This window comes from Cryptomeria japonica, chromosome 9 (assembly GCF_030272615.1).
Source record: "Cryptomeria japonica chromosome 9, Sugi_1.0, whole genome shotgun sequence".
Classification (NCBI taxonomy): Eukaryota; Viridiplantae; Streptophyta; class Pinopsida; order Cupressales; family Cupressaceae; genus Cryptomeria; species Cryptomeria japonica.
In genome coordinates, this window is record NC_081413.1 from 63,929,124 (window position 1) to 63,946,873 (window position 17,750).

General features: G+C 35.5%; 1 protein-coding gene across 3 annotated transcripts in view; it reads right to left on the reverse strand.

The window, feature by feature from the left end:
* LOC131033515 (GATA transcription factor 28) overlaps window positions 1-16,207 on the reverse strand; it is a 75,176-nt gene extending 58,969 nt beyond the window's left edge. Inside the window, exons 1-4 of one of the 3 annotated variants that reach the window (XM_057964745.2) lie at window positions 15,964-16,207; window positions 14,716-15,439; window positions 6,056-6,142; window positions 5,806-5,939 (exon numbers count right to left, since the gene is read on the reverse strand). In XM_057964745.2, the coding sequence (XP_057820728.2) occupies window positions 5,806-5,939; window positions 6,056-6,142; window positions 14,716-15,171 (677 nt within the window). In that variant the 5' untranslated portion in view covers window positions 15,172-15,439; window positions 15,964-16,207. Of the gene's footprint in view, window positions 1-5,805; window positions 5,940-6,055; window positions 6,143-14,715; window positions 15,440-15,621 lie in introns of all 3 variants that reach the window. The other 2 variants (XM_057964746.2, XM_057964744.2) reach the window with 2 other exon arrangements.
* Window positions 16,208-17,750: the final 1,543 nt, after the last annotated feature.

Consider the following 17,750-nt stretch of genomic DNA (forward strand, 5'->3'; position numbering starts at 1 on the left):
GTCGATCATCCAAAGGAAAGAGCAAGAAAAATAAAGTAAACTTTACTCTTATGGCTAACATTCAGAATGTTTATAAACCCCAAGATTGTTTAGAGGCGAAAGGTAAACCTGAATGGGAACAGTATTAATATAATATTATATTATTTCTATAATGGTCATCTTAGTTGTCATCTTCAGTTCTATTTATTGTCTCTATTTTTAGAGTCAATTGTAACCGTTGTTAACGCTTAGTTTCTATTAGAAACACCATCTTGTAATCTCTATTTAAGGAGCCTCTGTCTCCTTTGTTTAATATCGAATTATTTGAACATGGTATCAGACCGTAAGGCAATTTGGGTTTGACTCCCTCACGGGAGCGCTCAATATTTTGGGAGGGTTCAATAATTAGCAATCACGTGTGAATTTTCGAAAAAAAAATTGCTTGCAGAGCAGGTCCATGAATTTTCGAAAAAATCATGGCTCTAATTTTCAAGGGTTTGTAAAAGATTTGCAGGCCAGGTTCTGCAAATTCGTGGGAGTATTTGTTTTGGATTGCGGGTGTTGCTTTTGTGCGTTTTTTATCACACATGTTTTTTCTGCAACTCGTGATGTCCTCTTTGCAAATCGAGCAACAGGTTCAAGTTGTTTTTCTACGTGTTTTTGATCTGTTCGTTTTGTACAAAAGTTCTTCCTTTTTTGGGGGGTGAGGGTTTTATAGATCACGGCACCCTCTTCCCGCACGTGAAAGATACATTTCTACTATGAGCCACGTGAAGATTATCTTCATCTACAAAAACCACAATTATTTTTATTCTATGTCGGGATTTTCTCAGATTCAACCTTCTGCTTTCCACGGCCGACAGGGGTTTATTTTTTCCTGCATTTTTTATTTATCCACGACGCGTTTTCAAACCGTCGAGTTTTTTTCATTTTATGACATCTTTCATGGTAACAATTTCTTGCTAAAATCATCGGGATTTTTGGGTTCGGATTTCAGCTAGGGTTTCTAGAAAATCATGGGTCTTTTTTTTCTGTAGATTTTTGAGCTCCTGATCTAGATAGATTTAATAAATTTTTTCCACAAAAAATTATTTTGGGTTTTTATAATTTTTTCCTCAAAAATTATCTATATGGGGTTTTTAATTTTTTTTCCTAAAAACATTATTGTGGGTTTTGATCGATTTTTCCCCTAAAAAAATCTTGTTTGGTTTTGATCTATTTTTCTCCTCACAAATCGTGTTTCATCTATAATTCATGAAGTGTTAGCATGGGATTTTGTTATTCTTGGGTTTATAATTTTTCCCAAAAAAATTCTGATGGGTGTTCCTGTTTTTTGGTTTTTACCATTTTTTCCACAAAAACGATGATTTGTAACTTCAATTTTAAGGGTTAAATGGTTTTTTCCACAAAAATCATGGTATCTTGCAGTCTGGTTTGGGTTGCACCTGGAGTTGTTGGGGCAAACATCTGGAAACTTGGTAATCTTGCAATTTGTTTTGGAGTTGCCAAGGCGAACAATGCTCAGTGCTCATTTGCAAAAGTTTTTGTAGTTTTTGCTAAATTTGTGTTTGTTGCTCTTTGGAGGGTTTGCCGATGTTTCCTCAAAATAGTGATTTCAGATTTTGTTGGTTTTAGTTTTGTTACCTAACATTAGGTTGGATGGCCTCTGGTACTCTTGGTCATTAACATTCTATAGATCCAAGGAGGGTCTCAGCAACAGCAGAGTGTTCCGAAGACAAGGTGCAGCCCTCTTTGGGTTTGTGATCAAAAGACTTGCAGTGTCTTCTTAGGGTAGTGAGTATGATGACCCATTAAGGGAGGGTATTAATATAATATTATATTATTTCTATAATGGTCATCTTAGTTGTCATCTTAAGTTCTATTTAGTGTCTCTATTTTTAACGTCAGTTGTAACAATTGCTAACGGTCAGTTTCCATTAGAAACATTGTCTTGTAATCTCTATTTATTCAGGTCCAAGTCAGTAATCACCTCAAGAATTACCTCCAAAATCCCAAAAGGGTCCCAAAAGCTATTATGAACATTATTGTGAAAATCAACAAATAAGGAGACAACCATCCTTGCTATCTCCTCATCATCATTAGTATGAGTACCATCCTCCCTTTGAGCCTTTGTCTCCTTTGTTTAATATCAAATTATTTAAACAAATGGGCTATGGAATCCGAACATCAAAGTCTTTTAAAAAATAAGACTTAGGTCCTTTCAGATCTTCCACTAGGAAAAACCCATTGGCTACAAATGGGTGTAAAAAGTCAAAGTCAAGTACAAATCCGATGGTACACTTGACAAATACAAGGAATGGTTGGTGGCTTAAGGATTCTCACAAAATGAAGGAATACACTATGAGGAGACCTTTGCTATTACAACAAATATGGGCACCATCCATCTAATTCTAGCCATGGCAGCATAATTTGGCGGAAAAGTCAATCAAATGGACGTTAAGAGTGCCTTCATCAATGGAGATTTTGGAGGAAGAAATGTACATGACACAGCCTCAAGGTTTTCAAGTTGCAAGAAATGAGCATCACGTATGCAAACTAATGAAATCTCTTTATGGCCTGAAACAGGCAACTAGGGCATGGTACATAAAGATTGACAGATATTAGGATGACCAGGGGTTTCAGAGAAGTCCTTCCAATCCCAATTTATATGTCAAAAGCATAGGTAATGATATTATTCTTCTAGTCATGAATGTGGATGATATTATCATTACAGGTAGTGGGGCGCATTTGCTTAAGCAAATCAAATGGAATATGTGTCTAGCTTTTGATATGACAAACTTAGGACTTCTCCATTATTGCCTAGGTGTGGAAGTTTGGCAAACGGGTGGTGATATTTTTATTTCTCAATCTAAATATGCCACGAGTTCGCTAGAAAAGTTTAGAATGAAATATTGCAAAAATCTCTTCTACACCTATGGAGAAAGGGTTGAAGCTTTCAGCCAAAACAAACTCAAACGTGATCGATGAGTCAACATTTAGGCAAATAGTGGGCAGTCTTATCTACCTTACTGCCACTAGACCTGATTTGGGTTATGTTGTGAGTTACATTTCTCATTTCATGACAGCCCCAAGGCAGAACATTGGGTTGCAGTGAAGCGGGTACTAAGATATGTGAAAGGTACACTTGACTTTGGCATTCTGTATAGCAGAAGCAAAGATCCTAGGCTGGTTGGGTTCACAGATTCAGATTGAGCAAGTTCTATCAATGACAAGAAGTCTACTTCTAAATATGTTTTCAATCTTGGTAGGAGTGCAATCACATGGACTAGTAAGAGGCAACAAGCAATAGCTCTTTCCTTGACAAAAGCAAAGTATCGAGGAATTGTCAAAGCAACATGTGAGGCAGACTGGCTTCGGAGGATGCTCTCTAACATGCACATGTCACAAGCAGAGCCTTCACCCTTATTTTGTGACAATCAAGGGGTGCTAAAGCTTGCCAAGAATCCAGTCTTCCACAAGCGTACAAAATATGTGGAGCTTCATTGTCATTTCATATGACAACTTGTAGAAGATGGATCACTAATGTTGCAATATATACCAACTGAGGATTAGACTATAGACATTCTCACCAAGTCCTTGAGTCCAGACAAATTTGTAAAATTTCAAGACAAACTTGTCGTAGTTAGTTGATTGATCAAGGGAGGGTATTAAAATAATATTGTATTATTTAGTTTATAATGGTCAATTAAGTTATCAAGATAGACTTCAAGAATATTCTTTTATTCTTTCAATTAAGTTCTTATCCTCAGCTTTTCTTAGTTGTCGATCTTATTCTTTACAGATAGATCTTTGTAATCTCTTATTTAAGGAGACTTTAGCTCCTTATTTCAATATTGAATATCTTTGAAATCATTCTCTATGTTTTCAATTATTTTAGATACACATGAGCTAGGACTATAGCTCCTATTGAATGGTGGAAAAGGGATGGTAAAATCTAATAGAATGGAGGATGCTTGTCATTCACCACCTTTCACAAATTGTCAATTCCTATGCTACAAAGAGAAATTGGTACACACAACCCCAAACAATCATTTAGGAAAATAGGCTTAACTCTTGAAGAAGTTGGTGGTCATGCATAGTACCTTGTGACTTCAAGATCAACATACTCCTTCCTAAGTATCATCAAACTCCAAACACAAGTTGAAATTTCAATATTGAAGATGCCACACAAATTGATGGAGAGATATAGAAGGGATTGATTGGAGTACTATTTGATGAGTCAGTCCCTCATATTCAAAGTGACTTAGTTTAAGACTCTGATTTTGATACAAGCAAAGATCAAACACAACAGCAATATATCTCGTTGCTATATTGTTTTTCTACATTTTTGTCAATTAAGGATCAGGCACAACATCAATAGATCTAGTTGCTATATTGCTTTTCTATTGCATTTTGTAGTTGTTGTCTTTCAGCCTATTGTTGTATTTGTCATAAATGGACATTGAAAACTAAAACTCAAAACAACAATAAAATTGTTTTAATTTGTGTGTCAACTCCTATAAATTCTCAATTCAGGTCTAATGTTATGTATATATAATGTTAGGAATGGAGTGTTGTACACCTTGCACAAAAATGAATTATGTTAATTATGTAAAATAAATATGTATTCATGGTGCATCATTAGGATGTGCATTTGGCCATATTGGTTAAATGTTTTATGTGTGGGTTGCAAGGGAAAAAATAAAATATTTAATATTTATGAAACTTAGTACCAAAAAGCAAATGCAGGGTCAATGGTTTTGAGGCACATGGTTTTACCGTACAACTTAGTTGTTTTGTGTGACTTAGATTCTATAAAAGCAAGCACGTGTTTAGTGGTTGAGGTTGGCTGGTTGGTTGTTTAATTGTTTGGCGTGGTTGCCATTTATTGAGCTCTCTTCAAAGAGTGCATATGAAATAAACGGCATGGGATGTGTGAATACATGTTTGGACACATAGAGGCTGCATTGGAGGAGCTTGATCTTTCATAGGTATTAAGTGCATTGTAATGTTTCCATTGCTGAATAATACATAGAGTGTAGATGCTTTTGGAGGCTGGGTTTTTCCCTCTTGAGGGTTTTCCTGGGGTATACCTTGAGTTATTTTGTGGTATGTCTTTGATCTTTGCATATGGCTATGTTGTAAGCTTGTATGCATGCTTTTCTATCATGGGGTTATGTAGGAAATGGTTTGAACTTTATTCAACCTGTATAATTTTCCTAACATATAATAAGTATTGTGACTGTCTTCTCATATGAATAATTGAAATTTCATCTGTTTTTCAAGTTTTTAAATTTTCCTTATTTTTTAATTGTCTGCCCAAAAAAGGCTTCCTACCCCTGCCATCCTAGATATATGGTTCCATGTTTCCTGCTATCCCCATCCCAGAAACACCTTGGAACATAGCAGTAAAGAAATGCTTACAATGTGACCGAGGATAGATGCTATTAATCAATAAACGATGGTTTCACAAAATAAACTAAGGAGACTACAGAGATGATCATTATCTGAAGACTTTTCAAATTCAAAGGAAGGAATCAAGTGCCAGACTTGAGCAATGTTTGAGGGAAAATACCCATACGGAGTTCTAAACTACAGAAATTTTACCAACGAAAACATATTTTACATTTACAGATTAGTTTACATTCACAGAACCTGGAAAGATAATCAAGGCAACAGAATCTTCAATTCAAGATCGAAAAGCAATGATAAATATCAATATTCGCTCAATTTGCCAACTCCTTTAATGCTGTATATCAAATAACATGCCTGATAAATTCAGACAAAGATCTTTCAGAAAACAATGCAAATGAAAATAGTCTATACCTAAGAGCAACTTCTTTTCGTACAGTGTAACGAATCTTTTTATCAAAACAACGCTCCTTACGCTTTTCTCTAAATCTAGTGAGTGATGCAATTCTTTGTGGCTGGTTCAAACGCTGTGGAATATCTGCCAAAACCTGAGAAAAAGGATTCAAAGAGTCATCCTATAGCACATATTGCAATATTCATGTCAAACAAACAAGAAAAAAGGACCAATGAATGATCACCAACAAAAAGGCTACTAAATTTGTACCTTTTGATGCTGATGAGTGTGAATAGGCATGCTTGATATGCCAGGAGGTATTTCACGGCCTCCCAAGAGCAAAAGCACTGATTGAACCTAGAAACCCAATAAAAAACATAAGCCAACAAAAGATTTACGATTTGCTGCCTAAAGGCAACAGAATCAGATGGCCTGAAAAAATAAGAAACTGAAACAATGTTCTTCATGATTATAATCTTTGACCCTTTGGTAACGAAACAATGTTCTTCATCAAAAAGAGGAGCTCAAAAGTTGTTAGAAAGGCTTATAAAACTATTCAGCATCCAACTCTACAAATTTCTTCAAGGACAAGCAATTCAAGGAAGGGGCATTGTTATAATCCTGATTTGTATTTAGCCTGAAAAGGAAATTTTTATTGTGTTGTATTATTAAGTGTATTTAAATATTGGGACAGGACAATTACGTGTGACAATAGTGTCATTGGAACTAAACTAGTCTTTTCAAGAATATTAAAATGGAGTTACAATGAATCCTAATACAAGAATTACAAAGAGTAAATGAGGAAATTATAGCACATCTCAAAATGTTACAGTAAGCTATAAAAATAACAAGAAATAAGTTACAACACATCTTAGAATAAAGAACTTATAACCACAATATTTTGGAATATTTCCTGCTACTAGCAAATTTCAACATTAAATTAAGAATCAAGATTCTTTTATATAAATTTCAGAATTTCAGATTTTGGGTGGAGAGTCTATTCCTCCAGAATAGTAGATTCCTGCTAAGAATATTTGAGCCAGCTATGTAAGCTCTCCTTGGTGTTGGTGCTTAGGTGCAAAGGGTCGTGCCAACATAGAACCACAGAAATGGTGGGGTTCCACAATACACCTGAACTTAACAAGTAAGAAACTGCTATGTTGACCATCTATTTCTTTTGGCCCTCTCAACCACACGTGCAAGTCATCTGCTTAAGCCTACAAAATATTAGCTCCCAGGCATCCAACAAATCTACCTCAATTTTTCCACACCTCTATATGAAGTTTGAACATAAACATGGGCATGACCACCAAGGTAAAAAATATAAAGACTATCTTAGCATGGATTGCAATTTTGTAAGGGTTGGAGCTGGCTATAGGGGAAGCACAATTAACGAGGTGAATTCACAAAACAGATATTTGTTTGCTATGAGCACGTCCTACATGGATGCTACATTGGATCTAGATGGAATCGAGGTGTTCAAAGACGTGCTTAACTTATTGAAGGATATTGATAGAGGGTAGTTGCCACTTGATACTATTAGGGAATTCCACAGTCATGTTCAAGTTTTGTTCACTAAGGTCACATTAAAGGAAGTTGTATGTTGTGAAGTATTTGTGAATCCTACAAAGAAAGCTATTATTACCCAATATTGTGACCTTAAATAATGTAGTCGGCAATAGAATAGTCTATTGTGAATTATTATAGGGCATCAAAGGAGAAAGTATGATGAAGATCTACATGAATCCTATCATGCTATTGTTCAATACAATGGCGGTCATCCAAAATAGCGACATCATTGCCATACACCCCATGAGCTGCAAAGAGAACACCTTAACTGCCTAAGAAAGATGATTCGCAACAAACAAACTAGAATTTCCATCCACAATTGTAGAATAAGTGTTGTACCAGATCTACAATCTGTGACAACATCAATCAACACATACCTAAGAAGACTGTGGGGGAAATACTCTCACACTATGTTCATGCAATCTATTATCAACATTTTGATCAGTCCCATTGGTTGGTCAGAATACGATGGAAACTTTTCTATGGAGATGTTATATTTTGGTGAATACACCAATAGTAGAGGTGGCTCAACCATGCTAGGGAGAGTGAATTGGCCTGGTTATCATGTCATCTCCAATGCAAGTGATGCCTCCCAATTTATTATTGACCAATTAATTTTTGGAGGTGTGGATTTTATCTACAAGACTTAGCTTTGGAATGAAGTCATAATTACTTTTTCTAATTCTAGTGTTCATATTTTTTAACATCAAAGTTTGAAGAATAATTATTAATAAAATATAAATTAATTAAATAATTGCTTCAATTGTAATTGGGCACGCCATCACTTGTAAGCAACATCCATCTTTAATGGGGCATTCTAAAATTGGGCCTCAAAATCTAAATTGCTAAGTAGCAAACCTATTGAAGGACAGAGACACAGGAGGTTGGAGGACAAGAAGCATCCTCTCGTCAATCACTAGTGACAAGGCCACAAAATTGTATTAGTTTCAAAACTATATACCAAAATGATTAAAGCTAAGATCATTTCCTAGGTGGTAGTAGCAACCATCTCAAATTGTTTGTGATTAGAGTGGCATTGATCTATAACAATGGCACCATACGCGACAACGAGAACTTAGTTTTCAAATATCCAAGGGCTAGTTTAGGGATCCTCATTGAAAAGATTTAATTGACATTGCTTGAAGACAAACAATTTTGGGAAGGGCGGACTATCATGCCCCCAAGATACGTCTCTCCACCTACCTTAAAGAAAACAAATAAATAATAAATAAATTTAGATATATATACACGTTCAAAAACAAATTGTCTTACGAGTAAGACTTCACAATCCGACCATTACAAAAGACTCAAGGGAAGCGATAACCTTTACAAGATGGAATCGCAGACTTTAAGATCACATTGTGGTATTTATATCGATAAAAAATTTGGTTTGACTAAGACTAATTGATCCACCAAGAATAATTAAACAACAAATGCATGAAGGGTATCCCATTATGGAGGGGAGAATGGAAATACATGATAAGGAGGCAGCAGCACTGGATCCCATCAAGTACACCAACCCTGGGTGGGGCCAAGAGGCCGAATGACTAGGTGTTCATTTCATGCTCTTGGGCTTGATGGGAAGGCATAGGCTCAATGTGCCTTATATGATTTTTGAGGGGCTCCATAGTGTGGATTGGTTGGTAGGGAAAGCCTTTGATTGAAACCCATCGTGCTCATCAAAGAGGATGAACAAGAAAATATGGATAGGGGGTGCAGATACAAGCATTCCACTAGGTAGACCACTCCATGATAGATGTTCAATGTGCCTATCATTTGAAGCCAAGAGGGTAAGTATCCGTATATGTATATATATATATATATATATATTTGTTTAATATGGTTGCACGACTTAAATCAGGGCTTATCTTGTTAAAAGGCATTTTACATGGTAAAGTTATACCTCTAACGATCTTACATTCCTTCTTTGAATGGAATTTGTGATTTTAGGGCAATACCAAAAGGGGACATTACAATTGTCTCCAAATCTGCTTGAATCAAAGGTTTTTGACCACTAACTCAATAATAGAAATTAGGGTGTTTTCGGCCTCTAATTTCAAACCTTGTGGGGTTTCATCCTTGTTTTGTATATATATATATATTTGTTTAATATGGTTGCACGACTTAAATCAGGGCTTATCTTGTTAAAAGGCAGTTTACATGGTAAAGTTATACCTCTAACGATCTTACATTCCTTCTTTGAATGGAATTTGTGATTTTAGGGCAATACCAAAAGGGGACATTACAATTGTCTCCAAATCTGCTTGAATCAAAGGTTTTTGACCACTAACTCAATAATAGAAATTAGGGTGTTTTCGGCCTCTAATTTCAAACCTTGTGGGGTTTCATCCTTGTTTTGTTAAACCACAATCAACACTCAACAAGGAATAAATAATAAATATATATAATGTATTCAATGATGCTTCCTTCTCCCGCAGGGGCATTACATCATACCTTGTGTTTTTGATGAATTATTGAACGTATTCATGAAGTATTGTTAGTCTACCTATCCCCGGTTGGATAATGATATAATAAGGGGGTCTCTTACAAATATTACGTCATTCATTATTTGTCTGGATCTAGTCATGGATCCCTTGTGATAAGTTTGTTAGCTTGAACATTATGATATCATGTATATAGGATAATATAATGTTGTAATATTTGTTGTAATATTGTTTGTAGTGATTGTATTATGAGTTAGAGAGATTTCCACAATCCATGCTAAATTGATATATGCTTTTGGATTCAGCTGTGTAGGAGTTTTTTGCATCAACGTTTCAAATCACACTCTGTGATTCATCATCAAGAAAAGAGTTGTGGGAGAAAAATGTATGTAATTGCAGACCAATGCCAGATAAAAAGGAAGAGAGAGGGGGATGAGTGGCACAAATTCCCAAGAAAGGGACACAAAAACCAAGGAGGGAAATGCAATGAAACAAGAACTATAAAATCAAATAAAGAAAAAACGCATGACCAATAAATAAATAAAGAGATGAATGAAAAAATTAAAAGAGAAGAAAAAATAACAAAATCAAAATCAAATATATATATGTATGGCAACAAATACATATATATGGGTATGAATAAAAAAGAAAAAGATATTTATTCATACTCAAATATATGTGTAAAAATATAACATGAAAATAAATAAAAGAAGAGAGAAGGGAAAAGGAGAGAGCTCCTAAATAAGAGCAAAACAAAAGTAAAGAAACAAAAAAGAAGAAAATAAATCTAAACAAAAGAAAAGACAAAATGCAAAAGCTATATATATATGGCTGTATATAGTAGCTTTTGCATTTAGGCTCTACATATATGGGTGTATATACATATATAAGGGTATGAATAAAAAGGAAAAAGATATTTATACAAACTCAAATATATGTATAAATATATAAACATGAAAATAAATAAAAGAAGAGCGAAGAAAAAAGAGAGAGAGCTCCTAAATAAGAGTAAAAACAAAAGAAAAGACAAAACGCAAAAGCTACTATAAAGAGTCACTAAGATAAATATGGACATAGATACAAGGGTCTATATATCTATATATATATTGAAGAAAAATAAATATATACATATATATGGGTATGAATATAAATACAAATATATTCATACTCATATATATATGTATATATAAATATGAAAAAATGAAAAAGAAGAAAAGAAACAAAAAGAAACGAACTCAAAAATAAGAGAAAGCAAAAATATAAGAAAAGAGCACAAAAAGGAAACACGAGAGAGAGAGAGAGAGAGAGAGATAACCTAGCTAGGCTAGAGGGTACATGACAAGAAGAAAGAGGGAAGAGGGAAAACAAAAAGGAAAAAGATACAAGGAAGAGAGGGAAAGGAAGGAAAGGGGGAAGGCAGAAAAGGGGGAAGCTAAGGAAGAGGAAGGCAAGGGATGAAAGGGAAGATGAGGGCTAAGGAGGGGGAAATTGAGGGGATCTAAGGTTGGATAAGAAAGGATGCCACGAGGAGCTTAATGTCCATCCATATCACGAAGTTGTTAGAACAAATTATCTATGTAAAAGAGTGGTCATAAGAACTCTCCTATAATATGGGAGATGTAAATCCTATAAATTGGTGTTATGTATTATTGAACAAAATGAATTAAGGCACCCCCATTTATGGGTGCTCTTAGGTTGATCCCCTATCGCCTAAGAGAGCGGATATCCAAATCACCCCCCCCCCAACACCCCAAAGGAGGGTTGGGTGATCCATTTGGGGCAAGTTGTGTCATTCACAATAAATAAGGAAGAATTTTGGCAACAAAAGGGCAAGGAAGCTTCAAAATGGTACCACTGAAATGAAGACAAATCAAGCAAGTATTGAACTAGCAAATTGTTGGGAAGCCTCAAGCAAGCTTGAGGAGCATGATTGGCCATTTGTAGGCAATATCTATCAATGGTGGCAGGGCAACTATGAGAGAATTTATTGTGGGGGATGGATTGGCGCAGATGGAGCCTTTATTTCCCCCTCGATGCAGAGAAAACACATCATTAGCCATGAGGAGACCATATGCCTAAATGTGGAAGACAAGCAGATGGCCTTTAGGGGTCCAATGACGGACTACCAACTGCATAAGGTTTTCAATGCAAAGGAGCCAAAGATTTTGGAGACGATAAAGCTCATTTATAGGGAGGTGCTTCTACAGTCGAAAAACAAATTTAGAGTAGATAACGACATTGCCTCAATATTTATGGCTTGGTTCTTCGAGGCTAGGAAGGGAAAAAAAAAATGTTAAAGATTTGATGCTAAAACCAGTAAAGGCCTATTGGAGGCTAGAAATGCAACAAGTGCTGGAAATGGCAGTTGGAGGAGTGGGGCTCTCACTAAGAAGCAGACCATGGCCAAAATTAACACTGTTGTATAATGGGTTGTGGATTCCCTTCATTATCTGGCAAACTGAAATGGACGAGGAAGCACGATGGCAACAAGTGCTGGTCAGCGTGGAGCTACTCAAGGAGATCATTAAGACTGGGCACCCTGTCGAACGCGTGCAGCCCCTGGCACTAGTTTTGGTGTCACTATTGTGTAGGACGAAGGAACGGGAGATGAGTGATTAGGCATTTTCAGGCCAACATGCTTTAGGTAATCTGTGGGTGGCAAGCAATGTTTTGAATGCACCTTTTTGGGGGGTTTTTGGTGTATGTCGTTCATGAAGACTTTTGTATTTCAGGTGTGGCCCCCTTAGTTGCATATTTACTTGTAAAAAAAAATGAACTAAAGCACAGTATTATTGTTAGAGTAATTAGGATAATCACCTAATTAGGTTTTCCTTTTATTAGATTGAGCCATATTTAGCACATGGTGTCTCGTTAATTACATTAAAGGCACTTGGTCAAGCTCTCTTTTAATCTTCCTCTAGGGTTTCATCTTTATGCTTTTATTAGCATTCATTGCAATCAATCCAATTCATGAACAGATTAATCTCAATATCAGATTCATATTTGGATCAATTATCTCTCAAGGTTGCATAGCATCAATCATGGCCTTTTCTTTTCAGATGTGATAGGCATTTGGTTGCAGGTGATTTTTGGGAGTTGTGGAGTTAGCTATCAACTCCAACAATTATTTTGTATAATAGAAAATATAGTATTGTTGCAGTATTCTAAAATCTCTGACACAGTGGTTTCAGAGCATTTAGGGTCAAAAAAATTAAAATCAATTATGTTTTTGTTTTTGTAACTGATCTAGCATTTGGGATCAAGACAATTAAAATCAATTATTTTGTTCTTCTAGAATCTAGTTCAATTATATAAACAATTACAGAAATAGTCAGTTTTGTTTCTTCCTTTTCCATATAAAGTTGATAATTTAGAATTTCATATGAATATAGTGAGGATCCAAAGGCCTTGCATTCTTTGAATTTCGAGTTATGAATTGTTTTATTTCAGGTTATTGTTCTTCTTTGCAATTCATCCCAATAAGTCACTTAGGGAGTTCCAAAATATCCTTTCTTAGTTGCTATAAAGCATTAACTAAGTGGAAATAAAAATTAACATATTTGTTTCGTGCATAAATGGTAAAAATTCATGAGATTCTAAAGAAGGCTTCACTCTTTAATCAGCCAAATCTTCCTTGCACAACACAAAAAGTTGTGTAATTATTTAAGGATTCGCCAAATTAAATAAGTTGAAGTATGTCCTATGATACATGGCACGGACTCTCTTCAAACTCATCAATTCTTGCAGAAAAATAACTAACATAACTGATCTACAAGCCTTCCTTTGTGCTATCAGACTGCAGAATTAGACCTCTATATTAAATGCATTTAACAAAAAAAGAACTACTAAAATGTACCAATGGCATGTTTACAACAAAGAAATAGAATGATAATAATATGCCTAGAATTCTATCCTGTTTAATACACACAAAAGGACCAGTCCCAACAAGATGCCAATAGTATTCATCCTTGTCAAGTAAAAACTCAAAAAAGGTACAGTTTATCTCTAATAATAGCATTTGAGAAGTGAAATCTCAAATAGTTTGGAGCGTTCTACTTTGTCTTCCTTTCATTTTTATTGCTTGAGTTGCACGAGAAGTTTCAACTATTCCATGGAAAGGTGAAACAATTTCAATTGATCCATGGAAAGGTAAACAAGTGTTTCATCTGATCTATGAAGAGGTGAACAAGCATTTCAACTGATTCATGGAAAGGTGAACAAGCACACAATAGGGAAAATATTAAAAAATTAAGACTGCTTCTTTGAAAAGTTTTAGTTGTCCAAGTGTAGTTATAATAATCATATTTTTCACCAGAGAATGAAAATCATTATCTCAAAGTTAAGGTTTTAAAGTTGCCCCTTTGTTTGATTCACTTTCAATACCATTTACTCACTCAAGTTCCCAAAAAGGAAGCAGCTCACATATAGAATATAGCCTTCACCACACTCACTACAGAAGAGAGTATCTGACACAACTATATGCAAAACAGAAAACAAGATCAACTTCCACACTTCCACTTGAGGAAAAGAACGCATTAAGTTTCAAACACAAGACCTGAGGAGAAAATTGATAATTACGCTTCTAAGATTCCAGAATGTTATTATATAAGGCTATAAGCAAACAAAACAAAGCAATTATCCACAAAAATTTAAAAATGTGTGACGGTTCAAAAGGTTCAGGGTGATCTGAAATAGGTCACTTTGAACTTTGAAATATATCGTGTGGGAGTAAAAACTCTATATGAGTTCAATATACAATCAATATAACTAAAATTGCACATGAAACAGTACTAAACTCTGATAATAGTAATGCAGTGCTTGTTACAATCTTTTGACATGGAAGCAATTCAAGTTATTTTCTCTCTGATGTTAAATTGACATAGAATGCAACAATCAAGCTAGAGAAAACAGGGTTACCTTCTCTGGCGGAACGCTATCAAATACATATACTTCTCCTTGGTACGAAAGAGTGAGTTGATTAGTGGCCTGCGGCCGGACAGGTACAATCACCTGAGAATCTCCGAGATTACCTCCAGCCGAGGGAATATCAGCTTCCATGCCATCATTGTCACCACCGCCTTCATCTTGCTCTTCTCCCATACCATTGTCATCACTATGGTGAAGCGAGTGTGCATGCTCGTGCATATAATGCATATGAAGGTGCCCTGGATCTGCTCCTGGAACCTGGGCCTCAGGGTGTCCATGTACAGGCCCTTCAATTTGGCCCTGAATGTGCATATCATGCATATGCACATGGTGGGCACCTACATGTCCCTGAGGAGCACCATGCATATGGGGTTGCCTGTGAGTATAATAGCCATGATGATTGTGAATTCCCTGTGATTCAGCGTCTAGATGGTCCGTATCGGACATCTTCCTCACATAACTTCAATTAAACCTCTATCAAACCGCTTTACACAGAACCAATGAATTTCGATGAATTTCGTAGCTGAGCTCAAATAACACCAAAAAAGCTCCTGTCGATCTATCAGACGGCAACTACAAGACCTAATTCGCCCTCCATATACTCAATTAGTGTTCCTTAGCCCCTTCTACGAATTCAATTTAAATATTCTCGAATAAAAATCTGCCGCTTTCTCCTCCAAATAGAAAGGCGTCAACAATTCCTCAGCTCCTAACCCTAGCACAGATCGAATATAGTAAGTCAGTTTATTTTCATTGGAAGTTGCATATTTTTCTATTAATCAAAAAATAATAAGACACGAGAATGCAGTTTACAGTTTTTTGAAAATCGATTACTGCTAATGGCCAATAGTTTTTTCTATTCCAATAAAAAAAAAGTTGCATCAAAATATTATTTACAATAAAACACCAGCCCGCAGGCATGCGCAGCCCAATGCCATCCATCACCGATCTCTAAATTTACAAAACCCTTGCCACACAGAAATACCTTATCCTCGCCTCAAAAAGAAAAACATCACATTTATGATCACGAAAATAACAAATGCTCATATGATGACTGTAAAAGACCCGTCAACACGAAGTTCTGTCCGGCCAAACAAAATGGGATTCGAACTCCTCACCGGCGGCAGATGATTTCAATAATTTTTAAAAATAACCCATTGGAATTTCCTTCAAAAATACAACTAAATTGCTATCCATAGTTGTTGCCAGACATAAAAGTCAGGAATCGGATCCGTTTACCTGGGTCTTTAAATCCTGGCCGCCCGTTATGCTGGGAGTTGCAGGGATATAAGGCTGGCTGTTGATTTTCCTATTCTTCTATGTCCGGCGAATGCAACGAGCAGCGGATGTTAAAGATCCTGCGACTTTAATCACTGTAGCCGTCCAATTTCCTAGGATGAGTATCTGCTTCGCCCAATCATGACTTCAATCATCTGCTTTTGTCCCACCCACCAGAAATACAAGATGGCACAAAAATAACGAAGCAGCATAGGTAGCAGCAATTATTTTTTGCTTTAACTTATTTTTTGTATTTTATTTTTATTTATTTTTTTATTGGAAGCCTCACAAATTGCGCCCCTTCCTAGCCTTGAGGTCCCATGGTGACTCTCATGTGCCCTCCAGCTTGTAAAGTTTCTCTTAACGTTTAGGAGTCAAGAGACCTAACTTGTGGTCATCCTTTGTCAAATCTACCTACGTGGTTATTAACGTTAGGTTAATGACCAATGTGGAGGGTTAATGGAGGGGCCCAATGCGGGGTTTAAAGGGAAAGGAAGGAACAAAACAACAAAACACTCTTTCGAAGAGAATAAACCAAATCTTCCGTTAAGAGGAACCGTTGAAAAAAAAAATTGTTCAATATGTTAATATTTTACTTTATTGTTGTCTAAGGTTAGAGTGGAAAAAGGAAGTTAAAAGTGTTAGCTTATAGAAAATTTCATTTTCTTTCTTATAAGATAGTTATTAATGGTGAGTCCTTTTCAGCGTATAATGTTATTCTCTCTTAGACTTTAAGTAGACTCGTAAAAGGGGAGGTCAGAAGTGTTACATATAATTATTCTCAAGAATGTTTACTTTTAGTTGAATGATTAATATGAAGCATCATAAGTTTGTGTTTATGGACTTGATTTTGGTTATTTAGTTGATAGATTTGTCTCAATTTACATGATTTTTCTTTCTAATGAGGTCCAAATATGCGTATTATTAGATTCTTAGATTCTTATCCTCCACAGACTAAAAAAATGAGGTTTTTTGGTTTGGGTAAAACTACATAATTATGTCATTATGTTAAGAGGCATTTACAATGACATCAAAATGTATGTAAACAAAAATCCATTTTTGGAACAATTTGACATGCAAATGACAGGTAAATGATGAATATGTCATGTTTCAGCTTTTGTGGAGGTGTTATTTTATTCCTCCAAATAAAATAGAACCCTCGCCACTTGTCTCCAACTAGATTTATAGCTTTTTGCATGCAGGACTTTAATGGATTTGTATCTCTCGGCATATTTTACATATATTTTTTAAATATAGGTATACTAGTTATGCCGAGAAGCATCTACAATGACATCAAAATGTCAGTAAACAAAAATCCATTTTTTAAACAATTTGACATGCAAATGACAGGTAAATGCATGAAATATGTCATGTTTCAGCTTTTGTGGAGGTGTTATTTTATTCCTCCAAATAATATAGAACCCTCGCCACTTGTCTCCAACTAGATTTACAGCTTTTTGCATGCGGGACTTTAATGGATTTGTATCTCTCGGCATATTTTACATATATTTTTTAAATATAGGTATACTAGTTATGCCGAGAAGCATCTACAATGACATCAAAATGTTCGTAAACAAAAATCCATTTTTGAAATAATTTGACATGCAAATGACAGGTAAATGCATGAAATATGTCATGTTTCAGCCTTTGTGGAGGTGTTATTTTATTCCTCCAAATAAAATAGAACCCTCGCCACTTGTCTCCAACTAGATTTACAGCTTTTTGTATGCAGGACTTTAATGGATTTG